General features: G+C 35.4%; 1 protein-coding gene across 33 annotated transcripts in view; it reads right to left on the bottom strand.

The window, feature by feature from the left end:
- Positions 1–21,372, bottom strand: part of LOC101976208 (phospholipid-transporting ATPase IB-like) — a 267,727-nt gene that overhangs the window by 115,046 nt on the left and 131,309 nt on the right. For 31 of the 33 annotated variants that reach the window (XR_013423261.1, XR_013423265.1, XR_013423264.1 and 28 more), the window contains 5 exons: positions 13,540–13,667; positions 9,793–9,904; positions 9,277–9,442; positions 1,694–1,821; positions 540–617 (listed from right to left, as the gene is read on the bottom strand). Coding sequence is in view for 30 of the 33 variants with exons in the window: in XM_078015651.1 (XP_077871777.1) it covers positions 540–617; positions 1,694–1,821; positions 9,277–9,442; positions 9,793–9,904; positions 13,540–13,667 (612 nt within the window). In the remaining 3 variants the exon portion in view is untranslated. The remainder of the gene's footprint in view (positions 1–539; positions 618–1,693; positions 1,822–9,276; positions 9,443–9,792; positions 9,905–13,539; positions 13,668–21,372) is intronic. The other 2 variants (XM_078015664.1, XM_078015665.1) reach the window with 2 other exon arrangements.

Here is a 21,372-nt window from a genome sequence, read left to right as displayed (position 1 = left end):
ATTATAAGTCTTATTTCTTTTAGCTACAACAATGGGAGATTATTTTTTAATTTACAGATACATATAGACAAGGAAGCCGTGAACCGATGTATGGGTGTGGAAGGGAAGAATTTTGTAGCAATCTCTAAAATTTTATAGCAGCTTTTGGCTGCTTTTTGTGGGTCATCAGCCTCATGAAGGGAGGGGAAGAAGAAGGCAAGAGCTCTCCTCAGCCAGTTCCTAACTTTGAAAGCTAACTACTGTTAGCCCACCTGAGAGCTAACATCAGCCTTCCCTTTCTTCCCTTCTAGCTTTTCACTCTTTCATAAACACATAATAACCTGTACTGAGTTTGTTCTCCTTCAACATGATGCAGTATATTTAAACATGATGCAGAATTATCAATATTTTAAACAAAACATGCCTACTCCTATTCCCACTCCACATGTCAATTTGAACTGTACCCTGTTCTCACGGTGGCATTGAGATTTGCAAAAGCTCTCCCTAGAGTCTTCTATGAAGCTCCTATCACATTGCTCATTCCCTGAAAAGTCTCTCACCTGCCCAAGCTCTTCATTGAGGTTGGATGTTCTGGCCATGGCATAAAGATCATTTTGTTCATAATGCATATCTTCATCCTGCAACAAATGAAAAATACAGTCCAAACCATAATTAGAATGAGGCTCAAAATCTCTTGTAGAAGGCTGACCCTGGCATTGGTATTTCTATGTGACCAACATTTAAAAATAACCCACAATGGACAGTGTAGAATACTTAGATTAACCCAATAGGTTAGCTTCTCTCATACAACAGGAGAATCAATTTAGGAGAAGCAGAGGCACCTGTATTGGTGAACAGGGATCAAAAGACTTGGCTTTCAAATTCTTGGCTCTGCCTTAGCCAACCTGTGAACTTGCCTAAGTTAGTTAGCATCTCTGTGTCTCATCTCACAGCACTCTACAAAATTAAATGAGAATACACTTGAAAGCACTTCTTGGCTGTTAAAATATTACTCTCTGGCTGGAGGTGTGTAGCTCAGTAGTGGAAACCTTACCTAGCACGATGAGATCCTGGGTTTGATGCCAGCACCACCAAAAGATAACATCAACAACAACAAAAAAATGTTCTTCAAATTATGGCCATCCAATGGCACAGTAAGAAGATTTTTTAAATATGCAACATTTAGAAATAATTTTATTTCAAAGACAAATACTCAAAGATAATAATTAAAAATTATAGCCCCATTCAAACTGTTAAATTAGTTTAGTCCACAATTCATTAAATATTAGTGTCAATACATGACTGACAACCTAAAAAACTTTTAATTAATTTGAAGTGATTCTGGAATGATTGCCAAGAATCTATCATTCTGGCTATGACCTGTAAGCCTCCTTCACTGTTGAGTATTTTGAATTTTATTAGATTAACTATCTTTCCATACTCACTACCAAGCCACTATCTCTTAAACCTATTTCAACAGTTAGAAAAAAAAAAAAGGTATGAAAAAATGATGTCCTCAAGATTAACACAAGGGTCCCATCATTACTGAGCCAGGTTGACACCAGTGCTTGTCTTTCTGTTGAAAGCGTCCCTGGCCCAGTGGCTATACTAGCCCTGTCACAAGGACTCAATGACATTATTAGTTCTTTGATATCAAATAAAAGCCATGGCTCAAGAGAGAATTTTTGTTTAAATTTCTGATTTTAATACTCACCCAGTTTATAAACTGGGCCTGAATGAATTTCACAGTTTCCAGAGTTAACAGCAGACTGATGGGAACAAGGTTATGGTACAAGATAATGAATACCAGTATATCAAACACATGGTTGTGGGGGGTGATACCTGTGGAGAAAATCAGCAGAACTATGTCACAGCTTCAGACAATGGTTTCATTTATCCTGATTTGAATTACCACTTTATTAGAATTGTGGAATTTTTCCATGAAAATCATGATTAAAAGTGGACCCCAAAATGAATATTTTTATGAAAATTAATCAAATAGCAGCCATGCATGACCAGTATGGGAAGCACGGAGATTCGAGATCACCCTGCTCTCAGGGAGTTCAGGATTCGGACTGAGGAAGAAAGCCAGGTCAGTGAAGATGGTGTGAGGAATTCCATGGTGGCACAGAACATTGAGCATGGTGACAATGACTTAAAGAAAAGGGCCAGCATCTCAGACAGGAACATCTCAGAAAAGGAGATGAGCAGAGTTTGAAGGAGAAGGAAGTTTGCTAAATGCAGGAGATAAGAGGAAGAGAATGAGGAGGACATTGTAGCTGGATGTAACAGTGGGTGTGAAGTCAGAGACAGACTTCACTTTAGTTAAGGAAACTAAAACATGAGCATATAAATAGGTACTTATATTACACTTTTTAAAATTTAACAAAAGTAGTGAAGGCCAAAAAAGAGGTAAATGGGAGGCTTTGTAAAATCTATACATATATTCATATTTTCAAGAGACATTTGTGTGTTTGAGACAGTAATTTTCCAATAAGAAATTCAACCTAATTTCAGAAAAAGTGACTTTCAAATATTTTGAAGGTGTTCAGGGGATATGTACACACTGAATTATGTATATATTTTTCTGAAAACTTGCATCTCAATCTTATATTTTGTTTATATATCTGTGTTACATGGGGTATGGGGTATAACTGAAAAAAGATAGCCAAATTATTTTGTACAAGTGTTACATTTTGCTGAACACAAATTCATATAATTGAATAAAATTAAAGAATTATTTTAACTTGTAAGTTAAAAATCTTGTATTCTTTTTTTTTCTTTTAGAGAAACATAACTGGTAATGTAGGACAATTGGAGCAAAATCTAGATTTCTAAATTACATCAACTTGAAAGTAAGTCACATCTTTTCAAACTCTATGACCTCAAGTTGACTAACATTTCCTTATTTGCCATGATTATACTGTTATATTTACCTTAGATTTATAAATCAGTCTTTTAAGAAAACGAGAGGTAGATTTTTTACTATGACCATTTTATGGACAGAGAAACCAAGACAAAACTTTCAGTGTTTTGCCAAGTTTATTAATTATTGAAAGTGCAGTTATAATTTTAATCCAACAAGTGTCCTCTTCTTTTGAACTAGAGTATCCTGGGCATATTGATATAGTCTGGAACCAATTCTAGGTTCTTTTTCCAAATATGCTACTCACTACATCTGTACTTTTGGGTTGCCATATGGAATCTGAGTTTCGCAGCAGTAAGTCAAGAAATTGGACTAGAACATTATAAAGTTCTATGTCAACTCAAAAATTATTTCTTATAGTTAGTCAATTAATTACTGAGTTTGTTATAAAAAAATGTTCTTGAAGTTAAGGGTACAATGATTCCTATCCTCAAAAATGCATAATCTAGGGCTGAGGCTGTGGCTCACCAGTAGCACACTTGCCTGGAATTTGTGAGGCACTGGGTTCAATCCTCAGCACCACATATAAGTAAATTACAAAAAAAAAAAAGGTTCATTGACAACTAAAAAAGTATATATTTTTTAAAAATGCATAATCTAGAGAGAAGAAGGCAGAGCAAATCTAGGCAGCAACTCTTGATCAGCCATAGCCCAGAAAAACATGTAGCGAAAGACCAACTCATAAGAATGATGAGCAACAGAGTAAACACTCTAAAACTCAATATTGGACATCTTTAGATTTGGAGGGACTTGGAATTTGGTTACCAGAGCAGAAAATAAGGACAGAAGTCCTTGACCCAAACTCAGAAGGGAGGTTTAACAAAGAGACAAAGAAGAAAAGGAAAAGCCCATAAATTTACTTCCTTAACAAAGTTGGAAAGAAAATGAAACCAAGTCAAAATGGGACAGAGGCAGCAAAGAGTGAAGGGGATCACGGAGTGTGAGCTAAAAGCTGTGCTGGGGCAGGGCAATCGTTCTGTAAAGTCCACAGCTAGCCAGTCTCCCTAGAGGAAAGTAAACCCATACAGCTTCTCCTCACCTACAAATAAAACCACAGGGAAAGTTTCTGAATGGTCTTGTCTGAGTAATCCATCCGGAAGTGCAGAGAGATCTTTATTAGTTGAATGCTGCCCAAACCCCTCCCCTTCACTGTGGACAAGGGAAGTGGAGTGGAGCTGACCTGACAACAAGTCACGCCCAGGGAGTGCAAAACCCAACCCAGTGCTCCCCCACAGCCTCCACAGGAGTTGAGGCAACGACGGGCTGACACCCTAACTCCATCACACTGATAGGTAAAATGCCAGTCATCTGCCTCAGCCATGGTGGAAGCTTCCACGCCAGTATGTCCACAGAAAGTCCGCACCCAAAGGCTCCACACTGCAGACAACGGCCTAGTGTCTAGCTAGAGCCACTACAAAAAACTCCAAGCAGAGGGGAGTGGGCACTCAGCAAATCCAAAACTGCCAGCCGTGTAGGAGTTCAGAAAAATGACGGTCAACTGTCAATCTCCCCACTGGGATACCTTTCTCTCACAAGAAAGGTATCCCAGTGATGTTCATCATCCAAGTGGAGGTTTCTATCCCACAGGCCACCTACAGAGAACCTTCATTCACAGGCCCTACAATTGTAGTCAGAACCCCACCCCCGTTGTGTGTTAGCATCCATGTATCAGAGAGAACATTTGACCTTTACTTTTGTGAGACTGGCTTATTTCACTTAGCATGATAGGCTCAAGATCCGACCATTGACTGGCAAAATGACATAAAGTCATTCTTCTTTATGGCTGAGTAATATTCTCTAGAGCATATATACCCAGTTTTCTTTACCCACTCATCTGTTGAAAGACACCTAGTTTAAGTTCCCTAGCTTAGCTCTTGTTACTTGAGCTGCTATAAACATTGATGTGGCTGCATCACTGTAGTCTACATTTATACCTTCAGATTTATACCAAGGAGTGATATAACCAAGGTCAAATGGTGGTTTCATATTTAATTTTTTGAGGAATCTCCATACTGCTTTCCAGAGTGGTGCCACCAATTTCAGTCCCACCAGCAATGTATGAGTGTGCCCTTTTTTCCACATCCTCATCAATATTTATTGTTGTATTCTTGATTGTTGTCATTCAGACTGGATTCAGATGGAATCTCACTTAATTTGCATTTTCAAATTGAACATTATTTCATATATTTGTTGAGCATTTGTATCTCCTCTTTTGTGAAGTATCTGTTCAGGAGAGGCACTTGGGTGTGAATTAGAACAAGATACATTCCATGCTTGTATAATTATTTATGTCAAAATGTATTCTACTGTCTTGTATAAATAAAAAGAACCAATAAAATAAATAAATGGAACAAAAAGTGTGGGGATTTCTATGAAAAAAGAAGAGCAAACTATGGAGTAAAAGGGAGAAGGAATGCGGAAAGGGGGCACAGTGGAATGAAATTGACCAAATTTTGCTATGTACATTGAATATAACACAGTGAATTTCATCATTGTGTATATCTATAAAGCATTAATTAAAAAACAATAAATTGGGCTGGAGCACTCAGTGGTAGAGTGCTCAGTGGTGGAGCACTTGCTTAGCATGTGTGAGGCTCTGAGTTTGATTCTCAGCACCACATATAAATACATACATAAAATAAAGGTATATCAACAACTAAAAATATATTTAAAAAAAATAAATTACGAGGAGAAAGATCAGGAGCATAGAGGAAGGGAAACAGGAAGAGTAAAGAGGGCAGTGAAGAGAGACGTACTAGGGACTAAAATAAAGCAAATGATATTCCATGCATGTTTAGCTATGTCAAAATGAACCTCACTATTGTGCACAACTATAATGTATTAATAAAAACATTTTTTAAAAGACATACATAAAAAATTCACAATCTAGGGTTGAGGGGCAAATAAACAATAATTATGAAACATGGAAATGGAATGAATTCTATTATGTATATTATAATAGAACCAAATAGAACTCCTAAGTAAAAATTCTGGGAGAAGTAAGTCATGAAATGCCGCAAGAGAAGATACTGCCTCATCCTGGCCTCGTTGAGCAGTGTTAGGTGTTCAGGTGAAAGGGACCAGAGATGAATTTGAGGCCCAAAGGAGCATGGGACAAAAGGCCTAGAGGTATCAACAACCAGTTAATGTAAGGTTCTTGCAAGATACCAAAAAGCAGGCAGTGCTTTGTTGATGGAGATTAGGTCCTGAGGAGGAAGTAGGAGTATATCATACCATAGGAATGGATAAGGTAATAAAGGTCCTGGTATTGGCATACTGGAGGAGGCTGAACTTGACCCTGTATACCAGGAGGCAGGAAATATTTTTAGTAACAGATAGAGGATCTCCTTTGCAACTACCCAGCTCTGCCATTGTGACATTAAAATAGCCTCAGACAACACAAAAACAAGTAGGCATGGCTATGTCAATAAAACCACTCACAAGTACAAGCAGTGGGCCATTAAACAGTGATATGCCAATCCAGTGTAGGCAACAGAATGCCACTGAAGTCAGTGTCATGTGTACATAACTACTTTTTATATGGGCACTATAGTGACCAGGAAATAGAAACAATAAGAGTCACTTCCTCTTTCAGGAAGTCTGCAGAGAGCTGGGGCTGTAGCTCAGTGGTAGAGTTCCTGCCTTGTACATATGAGGCACTGGGTTCGATCCTCAGAACAACATAAAAATAAATAAAGATATCGTGTCCACCTACAACTAAAAAAATGTATTATGAAAACAAACAAAAAAAAGAAGTCTGACAGAAAAGGGAAGAGTAGGTTACTTATATGGCATACCAACCTTGACAAATTTTATAGAAACCAAAATATCAGTAACTTGTTCAGTTTGAACATAAACTTATTTTTTTATGTCAAAATAAGATGATGTCATAGTTTGGATGTAGCAAGTCCATCAAAAGCCCATATGTTAAAGGCCCAAGGGTGAACTTTTTGGTTAATGGTGGAAACATTAAAGGTGGGGGTTACTGATGGGAAGTTCTTAGGTCATTGGATACATACCTCCAAGGGGAACTGTGGGATCCCTAGTCCCCTCCATCATCTCTTTGCTCCCTGTCTCTAAATGTAAGCAGCTTTGCTCTACCATGAAATGCTACCTTAAAACAACAAAGCCAACTGGAACCACTAAAACAGTGAGCCAAAATAAACCTTTTCTCTACATGTTAATTGTTTGGGGAATTTTATTACAGTAATGGAAAGCTGACTAATACAGATAATATTAACTCTCTTCTGTTAGAGCAAATTGAAGAAGGAAATTTAAATCCAGATTGCCTTTTGAAAGTAATCTAAAATCTATAACATTGAAAACCAAAATTGGACAGGGAACATCTGGAAATCCCCATGGCTTAAGAATAAACCTGCCTCAGGGTCTGATGCTATCTACAGAGTTTATAACTTGGTTTCTTTATTCCTAAAATGCTCCCAAACAGGTCTACATAAGGGAGGTTAAAATAGTTCAAGATCCTCAAAGACAGATTATAAAAGCCAGAAAGTATATAATGCTTTACTCTGAAACATAGAAATACATTAATTAAAAAAATGCTGAACTTTTCATGTCATATACTAGTTCACTTTAAGACTGTAGAACGAATCAGACACGATTTTCCTGTGTTCACATATCAATACATGACCAGTGTAACTCCACATCATGTACAACCACAAGAATGAGTGCTCCATGTATGTATGATATGTCAAAATACATTCTACTGTCATGTATAACTAAAAAGAACAAATTTAAAAATTTTAAAAATACTTTACTTACAGCAAATTGATTTAATAAACGACCCCCCCCATTCCATGCCCACTGTCCTCATTTTCTCATCAATGTACATCACACACAAAACTGTATTGACCTGATGAGGCAGGTATTATTCCCATTTTCAAATGAGGGAAGCAAGGCCTGGTGAAGGAAAAGCCTCATCAAAATTCTTATAGTCACTAAGTGTTAGAGCTAAAGACTTGGCCCCTTGTGTGTCTGGCTCACATTCTTGTGCTTCTTCCCTGAGTCCTATCTCTCTCCTGTATTTTGGAATGCCATAACTATCTGTAATTGTCCTAATAATTTTTAAACAATCTTAAACCATCGGTCTCATAATTGACTAATATTGACAATATAGAGAGAATTAAAAAACCCAACAGCTAGAAAGCAACCCAATTAAAAAATGGGCAAAGGCCATAAACAGACATTTCTCAAAAGAAGACATATAATGGCAAATAGGTATGTGAAAAAAATGCTCAATATCACTAATGATCAGGAAAATGTAAATTAAAACCACAATGGGTTTGCATACTACATCTGGTAGAATGGCTTTTATAAAAGAATAGCAAGTCGTATCAAGGAATGATAGAAAAGGGAACCCTTGTACACCATTAGGGGGTATGTAAATTAGCACAACCATTTTGGAAAATGCTATGGTGTTTCCTCAAAATATTAAAACTAGAGCTATCATATGATCAAACAGTTCCTCCGCTGGGTAGATACTCAAAGGAAAGGAATTAGTGTGTGAAAGAGATAAGGCCCTCTTGCGTTTTTTGCAGTAGAGTTACAAAAGCCAGGGTTCAGCATCAACCTAAGTGTCCTTCAAGCAAAGAATTGATAAAGAAAATATGAGACACACACACACACACACACACACACACACACACACACACACACACACCCGCACAGGAGAAATACTATTTGGCCTTAAAATATAAAGCAATATTGTCATTTGTAAAAACATTGATGAAGTTGAAGGCTATTGTGTTAAGTGAAATAAGTCAATCACAAAAGGGCAAATACTGCAGCACTCTTATGTTTAGAATCTAAAATGTCAGTCATTGACATAGAGAGTAGAATGGTGGTTTCCAGGGTCTGGGAGATAGGGAGAAGGACATAATGGAGGTCTGTGTTAAAGAGTTTAAAGTTTCAGTTAAACAGGAGATTGATTGTACAGTACTGACCATCATTAATACTAATCCACTGTGTATTTGAAAATTGCCAAAAGAGAAGCTTTTAAATGTTTTCAGAACAAGAAAATAGTATGTGAGGTTAAGGATATAAAAGTTAGCTTAATTACATTGTTCTACAATGTATACATGTCAAAAATCATATTGCACTGCATATATAAAGGCAATTATTTCTCAATTAAAAATAAAGCTTTAAAAAATAAATAAAGATTTAAAATTTTTAAGAAGGGAACATTGTTTCTAGTACTACTTTACAATCACTTTCTCAAAAAAAAGACACCAGCCAAAATTGTTAGAATAAGGGAGGACCCTTTTAAACAAAAGCAGGGAAACAAGTCTTTAAAGTCCCTATTTTAAAAGCATAACTTCCCAAAGTGGCAGCTTCTTGAACTCTTAAACACTTACCACTAATTCCCATGTACCAAATGTTTTCCAGGTACATTTTGTTCCAGATTGTGGCTCCCACACAGCTCACTGCAGATATCACAAAGAGTAGTAGCAACAAAATGAGGATCTGCATGTTGGTTACTTTCTCAACCTGTGATCTCTTGAGAGGTGATTTGACGGAATTCTGCACAATAGCACATTTATTCATGTTCACACAGCAGGCACACATGCACATATATCCAAAGAACAAAATACACACACATACACAAACACAAACATACACACACATACAGAATTATACTGTAAAAACAAGATAATTGCAATTTGGTAATAAATATCTGGTAAGAAATAATTTTGAAAAGCTGAAGAAATATCTAAAATGAGAGGGTATAATATGAACCTGCCTTTAAATTTCAGAGTAATAAAGAGGAACGAGCCTCCTGAATTCAAAAGATATATACTAAACTCCCTCACTTCATATAATCAGAAGGAAACATCCAGAATCAGAAAATTCGTCATCACAGACTATTTTACCTGCATCAATTTGGTTTCAAATCCAGTGTAAATGACTACACCAATGATCCACTGTGTATTTTTCAGCTGTGTACCTCTCAGCAACATCTGGTCAGGACCAACTGAAATAGGACTAAAAATAAGAAAGAGCATTTATAAAGTACCAAAGAAGTCCTTTTCTCACAGTGTGATAACAAAGCATAGGCCTTGTTATGGTTTGGATAGAAGGTGTTCCCCCAAAGCTCCTGTGTTAATGCAGGAATGTCCAGAGGTGAAATTATTGGATTGTGAGAATTGTAGCCTAATCCACCTGAGTTTTAATAGACTGGGTAGTAACTGTTGTCGGGTGGGGTATGGTTGGATGTAGGTATTCTGACCATGGAAATAGACAGGGGAGCATTCCCCAAGTGAGCAAACTCCCAGGGGGTAACTGGAGCCCTGATTCCCAGGATTGGAAGGCCCAGCCTCCTCCCTGTGAGGTAATAAGACAATCGTGCAGGCACTACCTAGTTTCCTTAACCCTGTCCTTGGAGAGAAGGGGCTCTGTGTCTGTATTAACCTGGACTTTATCTCAGTTAGCTGGCACTCGGGTGAAAGAAACGCTAATGAGAATATAGTCATGGTAACGGGGGTATATGTTCTTTGAGTTCATTTCTGCACTTCTTCACCACTTCACTCCTCTCTGCTCCTCCTGTCTGTCTGCTGTGTCTGTCTGTTCTTTTGTGCTCCTCCTCACAGGTTGTCTCCACAGGTGATCCTTTACAGTTGGAGAAGGTGGATCACTGAAGGTATACCCCAAAAGGGCTCGTCTTCCCTGTGGTCTCTCTCTCTCTCTCTCTCTCCTCTCTCTCTCCTTCCTGACCATGCCATGAACTGAGATGTTTTCCTGCCCTGGGACCTCACCCTGTGATGCATAGCTTCACCTCAGGCCCCAGGCCATGGAGTTGGCCATATTTGAACTGAGGCCTTTGAAACCATAAACCCCCAACAAACTTTCCTTCCTCTAAATTTTCTTGACTGATATCTGGCTTCAGTGACACAGAATTTAAAACCTGCCTTCACCTTACATATATTTCTTTTTGGCAACTTCAACTCTGGAAGCAGACGACAATAAAATAGATGTTTCTTTATATAGTCACCTATTTCTAAAAGAGCATGAAAAAAATTTTTTCTTTGGTGTCTACTGCTTACCATTCCAAAGTCATAATGATTATAAATTTTAGATAGAAACTATCTCTTATGCCTAGAGTGCTTATAAAATTTGGAAAAATAACAGATCCAGAACAGCTAACGCAATTCTAAGCAGGAAGAATGAAACAGGTGGTATCACTATACCAGACCTTAAACTATACTACAGAGAAATAGTAACAAAAACAGTAAGGTACTGGCACCAGAACAGGTTGGTATACCAATGGTACAGAACAGAGGACACAGAGACTAACCCACAAAATTACAACTTTCTTATATTAGACAAAGGTGCTGAAAGCATGCAATGGAGAAAGGATAGCATCTTCAACAAATGGTACTGGGGAAAACTGGAAATCTATATGCAACAAAATAAAACTGAATCCCCATCTCTCACCATGCACAAAAGTTAACTCAAAATGGGTCAAGGACCTAGGAATTAACCCAGAGACTCTGCATCTAATAGAAGAAAAAGTAGGCCCTAATCTTCATCATGTGGGGTTAGGCCCCAACTTCCTTAATAAGACTCCTATAGCGCAAGAATTAAAACCAAGCATCAACTAATGGGATGGATGCAAACTAAAAAGTTTCTTCTCAGCAAAAGAAATAATCTCTGAGGTGAACAGAGAGCCTACATCCTGGGAACAATTTTTTATCCCTCACACATCAGATAGAGCTCTAATATCTAGGGTATATAAAGAGCTCAACAAGCACCAAAAAAAAGCAAATAATCCAATCAACAAATGGGGCCTGAGACCTGAACAGACACTTCTCAGAGGAGGATATACAATCAGTCAACAAATACACGAAAAAATACTCATCATCTCTAGCAATCAGAGAAATGCAAATCAAAACTACTCTAATACATCATCTCACCCAAGTAAGAATGGCAGCCATTATGAAGACAAACAACAATAGGTATTGGCAAGGATGTGGGGAAAAAAGGTACACTCATACATTGTTGGTGGGACTGCAAATTAGTGCAACCAATTTGGAAAGCAGTATGGAGATTCCTTGATAAGCTGGGAATGGAACCACCATTTGACCCAGCTATTCCTCTTCTTGCACTATACCCAAGGGACCAAAAAACAGCATACTACAGAGACACAGCCACATCAATGTTTATAGCAGCACAATTCACAATAGCTAAACTGTGAAGCCAACCTAGATGTCCTTCAGTGGATGAATGGATAAAAAAAAAATGTGGCATTTATACACAATGGAATATTACTCTGCACTAAAAATGAATAAGATCATGGCATTTGCAGGAAAATGAATGGCATTAGAGAAGATTATGCTAAGTGAAGTTAGCCAATCCCTAAAAAATGCTGAATGTTTTCTCTGATATAATGGAGGAGGGGCGCGACTCAAAGTGGGGTAGGGAGGGAAAGCATGGGTGAAAATTACCTCTAGATAGGGAATAGGGGTGGGAAGGAAAGGGAGGGAGAAGGGGATACTGGAAAGAGACCATCATCTTTATACAAAATTCATGTATGAAGATGTGAATTTGATGTCAACATATCATATATACAAGCAGAGATTTGATAAATTGTGGTATAAAGGTGTATTAAGAATTGTAATGCAAAAAAATTATGAATTTAATGTACTCCACTATTGTCATGTAAGAAATAATAAAAAAAAATCACAGCTTTAAAAAAAATTGTCCGAGAACGTTTTGTAGACCAATGCCTGTGTATCAATTAAGTAATCTATAGAAGGGATTGCATGGGGTAATTCAGAGCACAGAAAACAGGTTCATCCTGGTATATTTACTTGTCCTCCTTACCTCCAGCACTAGACTGACCCACCATATACAATATGTTCCTAAAAAGTCTACAAAGTGCATAGGACTGGAGCAACAGTAAAGAAGACCTCTCTGTTATGATCAAACCAAGTCCATTTGGCTTGGTCACTTTCAAAACCATGTTCTTCTCACTGATTTACTTCATGTGATAATGCTCAGTGCTTATAGTCAAAGGTAACTTGGAGTTGATTTCTCTATCCATAGCATTTATTGGTTGCTATTGTTTAAATATGAATAATGTTCCCCAAATGACCACGTGTTAAAGCCTTGATCCTCAGGGTGGTGCTATTGGGAGATGTTGGAACCTATAGAAAGTGGGGGTTGGTGGAAAGTCTTTAAGTCACTGGAGGTTTATGGAAGCAATAGTGGAAACTTAACTCTTCCTAACTTGGTTCTCTGTTTCCTGGCTCATGACATAAGCAATTTTCTCTGCCATTCACTCCCTCCATGATATGCCACCCTTGCCAGAGACCAAAAGTCTACCCAATCTTGGGCTAGAACTATGAGCCATAATAAACTTTTTCTTTTTTACAAGTTAATTGTTTCAGGTATTTTATTACAGTAACATGAAGTTGACTAACACAGGTATCCTGATTAAGATAATGCTGAATCGTTTCCTTATTTTCAATGTTTTCACAGGAGCTTCAGGGTATTTCAAAGTCAAGGAAAATGTAAATAATTATAATGCTTTCAAATGTTATTAGTGGACAGAACAGAAACTGCAACAAACTGTGCTCCAGAAGAGGGAGAAAATATACTTGAGAAGAGAAAAATGATACCTTTTACCCCTTAAATACAAGGTTCCAACAAAGTTATTAAACTGACGATCAGGTTCTTCACATTCAATTTTTCCATCTAGGTTTACCAATTGTCCTTCCTTTATTATTCCAGCAACTTCTAATGATGCCTATTTTTAAAAAACAGAATGAGAAAAATAAAAATATAAGTTTGATATACTGGCAAAGCTTCAAGTCTCCAATAGTTAGTAAAAGATGATGATGAAAGTCAAGTAACTAAGAATGTTAAAATACCCAACCAAATTAGTCAAGCAACTATCATGCATGACTATGAAATGATAGAATTTTATTAGAAGAAATAAGAAGTCACCAGTATTAACATGAAATTTATTTTTAATTGTCTGGACTTTTAGGCAATGAAATGAAATGGGGGGGAAAGTGATGAGGAATTTTTATTGGAAAGGAAATGTCAAAAATGACTCCAAATTTTTTTTAAAAAAAGGAAGTAGTAATAGAATTTACAAGGTGGTAAATTTTATGTTAAATTTCTAGAAAGCATTAAAACCTCAAACTCTATTCTAATACTCTCCTTTCTACTGTGTAAATATGTAAAACTGATGAAAAAATGATCATCCTACTTTTAGAAAAATAATTGACTATTAGAAAAGCCTACACACATTATATTTTAAGATCATAAAAATATGAGAGTTTAATAAGTTGATGGTAAGATCAATATGCAAAAATAAGTATCAATGTGTCACAATTAGTTTAACCGCTCATATATAAGTGAACATGTGGCTATTGCAGATAAAACTGCTATAAATATTTGTACATAGCTTTTTTTGTGGATGTGAGCTTTCATTTCCCTGGGATAAATCCCTAGGAGTACAATTGCTGAGTCATATGCTAGGTACATTTCTAACTCCATATCAAACTTAGAAATTGTTTCCCAAAGTAGCTGTACCATTGTATATTCCCCACCAGCAATGAATGAATGGTATAGTTTTATGCATCCTCACCAGTGTTTAACGTCACAACTATTTTTTTATTTTGGTTGTTCTGATGGGTATTTCACTGTTTCACTGTTGTTTTAATTGTATTTTCTTAAAGACTAGCTAATGTTATAGAAAATATTTTCATGGACTTACTTGCCATTTGTATATCCTGTTTAGTTAAATGTCTCCTCATGTCTTTCACCTAGTTTCTATGTGCTTTGATTTTTGTTCAATTTTGAGATTATTTACATATTATAGATAACAATAATTTGTCAGATATGTGGTTTGCAAATATTTTTTCCAAGTCTGTAGCTTGTTTTTGTTTTAAAGAAAAAATGTATATGTATGTATTCTCTTGATTTCTCTTAACATATATATAGTCTTTTTATTAGAGCATTATAGTTACACATAGTATTGGGGTTCATTTTGACAAAATCATATATACATGGAGTTTGATTTACTCCATTTCAGGACTGATTCCCTTCCCCTATTCCTCCTCTCATCCCTTTCTCTATTCTCCTTCCTCTCTACTCTATGGATCTGCCTTTTACTTATTTATTTATTTATTATTGGTGCTTTCTACATGCACATAAAAATGAAATTCCCCTGTGATATATTTATATATGTACATATGTGATTTTGTTGAATTCATTCCATTTTTTCTCCCCTTTCCCTTCCTTCCTCTCTCCCTCTTAATTTCCTTCTTATACTCCACTGATCTTCCCTATATCTTTATGATATCTAATAAAGATACCCTCTTTCTCTTATTTTTCTCTAGCTTTTACATGTGAGAATGGAATTTTTGAGTCTGTCTTATTTCACTTAGCATGATACAATTTCATTATTCTTTGTGGATAAGTAAAACTCATTGTGTATATATACCCATTTTCTTTATTCATCCATATATTAATAGGCATCTGGCCTGTTTTCATGACTTGGCTGTTGTGATTGTGCTGCTGTAAACACTGAAGTGACTTGTCACTATTATCTGCTGATTTCAGTTCTTTTGGATAAAAGCCAAGGAGTGGGATAGCTGGGTCATATGATAGTTCCATTCTTAGTCTTTTAAGGAATCACCATACAACTTTCCAGAGTGGTTGTACTAATTTTTGCAGCCTCACCAAGAGTGTATGAGTGTATCTTTCCTCTCTCATCCTCTCTAGTACTTATTTTTATTTGTATTCTTGATAATTGCCATTCTGAATAAAGTGGGATGAAATCTTTGTGTAGTTTTAATTTTCATTTCTCTTTGCTAAAAATGTTCAATTTTTTTGTATATTTGTTGGACATTTGAATTTCTTCTTTTGAGGAATGTAATTTTAGTTCTTTTGCCTACTTATTAATTGGACTGTTTGTTTTGTTTTCGGGGTATTAAGTTTTTTGAATTATTTATATAGTCTGCATATTAATACCTTGTCAGAGGAGAAGCTGGCAGAGATTTTCTTCCATTCTGTAAGCTCTCCCTTCATGCTCTTAATTTTTTCCTTTGCTGCACAGAAACTTTTAAACTTGATGCCATCCCACTTATCTATCTTGATTTTATTTCTTGAATTTAGGTCAGTGCCTGCACCTATATGATGGAGTGTTGGCCCTATATTTTCTTCTAGCATTTGCAAACTTTCCCATCTAATTTCTAAGTCTTTGATTCACTTTGATTGGACTTTTGTGTAGGTTGATAGGTCATTCCTATATATATATATATATATATGGATATCCAGTTTTTCCAGCACCAAACACATAGATTCTTATCTCTTAACACATATATATTTAATTTCTCTTAACACATATCATTCTCTTAATTTCTTTAAAATATACATGCTTGGATTTTTAAACAATTTTTAAAAATTTATTATGGCATTATAGTTATAAAAAACAATAGAGTTCATATCTGATATATTTATAAATGCATATGGCATTGTTTGCTCTTTCAATCCCCCGTAAACCTTCTTTCTCCCCCCCCCGCTTCATTTCCCCTGATCTCCTTCTACTTTATTTGTTTTCCTTCTATTTATTTTTTAAATTGGTGCATTATAGTTTTATAAAATATTGGAATGCACTGGGATATATTCATACAATCATATAGGATAATTTGGTCAGCTTCCTTCCCCAGTTCGTCCTTTTTTCCTTCCCTTCTGTCCTTTGCCTTGGTTATCACTCCTACTCTACTGATCTTCCTTCGATTTTCATGAAAACTCCTTTTATTCCTCTTTCCTCTCTAGTTTCCATATCTAAGAAAAAATATTCAACCCTTGGCTTTTTGGGACTGATATTTCACTTAGCATAATATTTTCCACTTCTATCTATTTACCAGCAAATGCCACAATTTCATTTTTCTTTTTAAATAAATAAAACTCTATTGTGTATATTTCTACATTTTCTTTATCCATTCATCCATCAATGGGCATCTGGGCTGGTTTCATAACTTCATTATTGTGGCTTGTACTGCCATAAATGTAGAAGTGATTGTATCACTATAGTATGCTGATTTTAATTCTTTCAGATAAATACTAAAGAGTGAGATAGCTAGGTCATAGGCTTTTTGTTTTGTTTTGTTTTAGGAATCTGCTTTCCAAAGTGGTTGTACTAATTTGCAGATCCACCAACAATGTATAAGAGTATATTTTCCCCCCACATTTCACCAGCAATTATCATCATTCATATTTTTGATGATTGCTATTCTAACTGGGGTAAAATGAAATCTTAGTATAGTTTTGATTTGCATCCCCCTGATTGCTAAGGAAGCTGAACTTGCCTAGGCATCTGTGAATTACTTGAGGGTCTTCACTTCTTATGGAGCCATGGAGATTTGGGTTCTTCCTTGGGAACTATCCGGGCTTCTCGCCCGTGTGCAATGGATTGTTGCCCAAGGCACATGACCTCTATCTCCATTCTACTAGGAAGACCAATCTCATAGCTCCAGAGTTGGGCATAACTAGATTCCCACCTCTCACCCTGTTCAAAAATCAATTCAAAGTGGATCCAAGACCTAGGAATTAGACCAGAAACAGTGAAATTCCTAGAAGAAAACACATAGTCAACACTCCCCATACTGGCACAGGAAACAACTTCTTATTTATTTTATTTTTTATTTGTTCTTTCTAGATATTCACGAGAGTACATATTCAAAGCCCACCTCCTACCTTATTTGGCAAAGAACACTTCATGAAAAACCTTTGATGTTCCCCAGATATAAATAAAGGAAGCGCAAGCTCCATTTTGCTCTTTTTAGTGTGCAAGAGCAATCTGTAAGATATCAGCTGGCCCGTCCTGCTTTTAAAATTACTTTCTGTGTCCATTGGTTTTTTCCACTGCCCTACCTTTCTTAGCTTTTATTCTGCAGGCAGCCCATTCCACCAAGAGGAACTCCATTCCCATCACCTATGCAGGATGTGGGCAGGAAATGTTGGTCATTTGTGTTTCTTCTTTTGAAAATATCTCCTTAAAATTTTTTGCTCATTAATTGGTGGTGTGGTGGTTTTTGTTTTGTTTGTTTTGTTTTTTGGAGCTAAGTTTTTTAAGTACCCACCCCCAGTCCATAGGATTTATTTTTTATTTATTTTGTTATTTTGAGATAGATTCTCACTAAGTTCTTAGAGTCCTGCTAATTTACTGAAGCTGGCCTTGAACTTGTGATTTTTCCTGCTTCAGTCTCCTGAGTCACTGGGATTACAGCGTGTGCCATCATGTCCAACTTCGAGATATAAATAGATAGATATAGATCTCCTTATATCTACTTGTATCCCAGTTGTTAGTCCCCTGTCAAAGGAGTAGCTGGCAAAGATTGTGGTCCCATTCTGTAGGATCTCTCTTCACACTTCTGTTTTCTTGACTGTTCAGAAGTTTTTTAACTTCATGCTATCCCACTTATTGAGTTTTTTGTTTGTTCATTGAGTTTTAGGCATCTTATTAAAGAAGTCAGCCCCTTACAACCACAGAATGAGAAGTTATACTCCATATATGTATAGTTTGTCAAAATACGCTCTACTCTCGTGAATATCTAAAAAGAACAAATAAAAACTAAAATAAATAAGAAGTTGGTTCCTGTGCCAGTATGGGGAGTGCTGACTCTGTGTGTGTTTTCTTCTAGGAATTTCCCTGTTTCTGGCCTAATTCCTAGGTCTTGGATCCACTTTGAATTGATTTTTGAACAGGGTGAGAGGTGGGAATCTAGTTTCATTCTCCTACATGTGGATATCCATCCAGTTTTCCTGGCACCATTTCTTAAAAAGATTATCTTTTTTCTAACATATGCTTTCAGCACCTTTGTCAAGTATTAGATGACAGTTTCTAAGTGGATTTGTCTCTGTGTCTTCTACTCTATTCCATTGGTCTTCATGTCTGTTTTGATACCAATACCATGCTGTTTTGGTTACCATGGCTCTGTAGTATAATGTGAGATCAGGTATTCTGATGCCTTCAGTCTCACTTTTGTTACACAGGATTGTTTTGATTATTCTGGGTCTTTTATTTTTCCATATAAATTTTAGAATTTTTTCTAGTTCTGTGAAGAATATCATTGGTATTTTGATGGAGATTGCATTAAATCTGTAGATTGCTTTTGTTAATACCAATTCATGAACATGTGAACACGATAGGTCTTTCCATCTTCTAAGATCTATTTTTCTTCAGTGTTCTATAGTTTTCATTGTAGAGTTCTTTTACCTCGGTTAGACTTATTCCTAAACTTTTTTGCTTTTCTTTCTTTTTTTTTTTTTTTTAGGTTACTTCAAATGAGTTTGGAAGATTTATTATTGGAGTAGAAGAAAGCTATTTAATTTTGTATATTGATCTTGTATTGTGCTACTTTGTTGACTTATTTCTCAGATCTTGAAATCTTTTTTTTTTTGAGTCCTTATGTTATAGAATCATGTCATTAACAAAAAGAAATAGTTTGACTTCTTCTTTTCTGTTTGTGTCTTTTTAATTTCCTTCTCTTCTCTAGCTAGAATTTCAAGAACTACATTGAACTGAGAGTGGACATCCTTTTTTTTAATTCCTGATTTTAAAGGAAATAATTTCAGTATGATGTTGACTTTGGGTTTGTCATGTATAGCCTTTATGACGTTGAGATATATTCCTTCCCTCCCTAGTTTCTTCAGTGGCTTTTTAATAACATGAATGGGTCTTGAATGTTACCAAAGATCTTCTACATCTATTGAGATGATCAAGTGATTTTTTTTGTCCTTGATTATATTTATGCAATGAATTACATTTATTGACTTTGGTATTTATTGAAATGAGATCTTTATAATTCAAGCATTTGTAGATTTTCCTGTTATTATTCTGTTACTGATTTTTAATTGGACTCATTGTGTTTGGAAAACACAGTCTGTATGATTTTAATTATTTTTGTCTTATTATATTTATGACTCAAATATTGTCTATTTTGGTGTTTCTTGGCCACCTGAAAATAATGTATATCCTTCTGTTGTTGGGTGTATTTCTAAAACACTCTGTTAGTGACTGTTTCATAATAATCAGTATATCTTTTACTTTGTGGTGTTGAGTTCTTGTATATAATCAAGGATTCTCTTTTTTTCTGTCAGTTGATGAGAAAGAGAGTTATTGAAATCTACAATTGTGGACTTATATAATTATCTTAATTTTTATTAATGTTTAGCCTCACACATTTTGCAACTTTATATTTTTTAAAATTTTTTTAGTTGTAATTAGACACAAACCTTTATTTTATTTGTTTATTTTTATGTGCCTCATATATGCTAGGCGAGTGCTCTATTGCTAAGCCACAACCACAGCCCACAACTTTGTATTTTTCATGTATAAAAATTAGAATCATATGTATTATTTGTGGGATAATCCATTTATCATTATATAATGAGCTTCTCTGGTAATTTTCTTTTATCAGAAAAACTACCTTATCTGATATGAATATAGTCATTCCTGACTTCTATCAATTTTGCTTTATATATTTTTTCCATTATTTTGCTCTTAAACTACCTATTTCATTATATTTAAAGTGATTTCTCATAGACAACATACCATTATCCACTATGCCAGCCTGTGTCTTTTAATTAGATTAATTAGTTGATTAATTGGTTAATTAGATGATTTACACTTAATATACTTATTGATTTTTTGTTTCCTCCATTTTTTACTTTTGTAGTTTTCTTTACTTCCTATGTGTTACTTGAATGTTTTTAGAATTCCATTTTGATTTTTAAATAGAATTTTTAGTGTATCTTTTCATACAGCTCTTTTAGTGATTTTTTTAAGTATTACATAATTTACAGATAACTTCTCAAAGTCTATTTGTATCATAATTTTACAAGTATGAATAAAACATAGAAGTTTTGCTTCCTTTCACAACCTTTTAGTTTATTCCAGTATGGTACATATCATAAATATATTTAGAACATCAGTTTTAAAATTTTTCATTCATTTATCAAACAATTTCAAAAAGTCAAGAAAAATAAATCCTATTACATTTAACCTTATTTTTACTTGCCATTTTCTTTCTTCTTTATTCCATACTTACATTACTTTTTAAATTGTTTACCTTCCTTTAAATTGTTTTTAAATTGAAACCTTTCTTTAACCATTATTTTAAAAGAGATCTTAGTTTGACTTCATTTGAAAAGGTTTTAACTTCCCTCCAGTCTCTTCCCCCATTCTTTAAAGATACTTCTGCTGGCTATAATTCTGGGATGACATTTCTCTTTAAGCCTTGAAAAATGTGTGCCACTGTCTTCCAGTCTCGATGGTTTTCTAGTGAGAAACCTGCTGTTAATCAAACTCTCTTTCTTGCAGAGGTAAAGTGTCATTTTTCCCTCACTACTTTCAAGATTTTTCTTTGTTTTCAGAAGTTTGACTAGAATGTGTTTTGATATAGATTCATTTGGGCCTTTTTTGGTTCAGTAAG

This window comes from Ictidomys tridecemlineatus, chromosome 6 (genome assembly GCF_052094955.1).
Source record: "Ictidomys tridecemlineatus isolate mIctTri1 chromosome 6, mIctTri1.hap1, whole genome shotgun sequence".
NCBI lineage: Eukaryota > Metazoa > Chordata > Mammalia > Rodentia > Sciuridae > Ictidomys > Ictidomys tridecemlineatus.
Note: the sequence above shows the minus strand (reverse complement) of the source record. Positions and strands in the feature narration are given on the sequence as shown.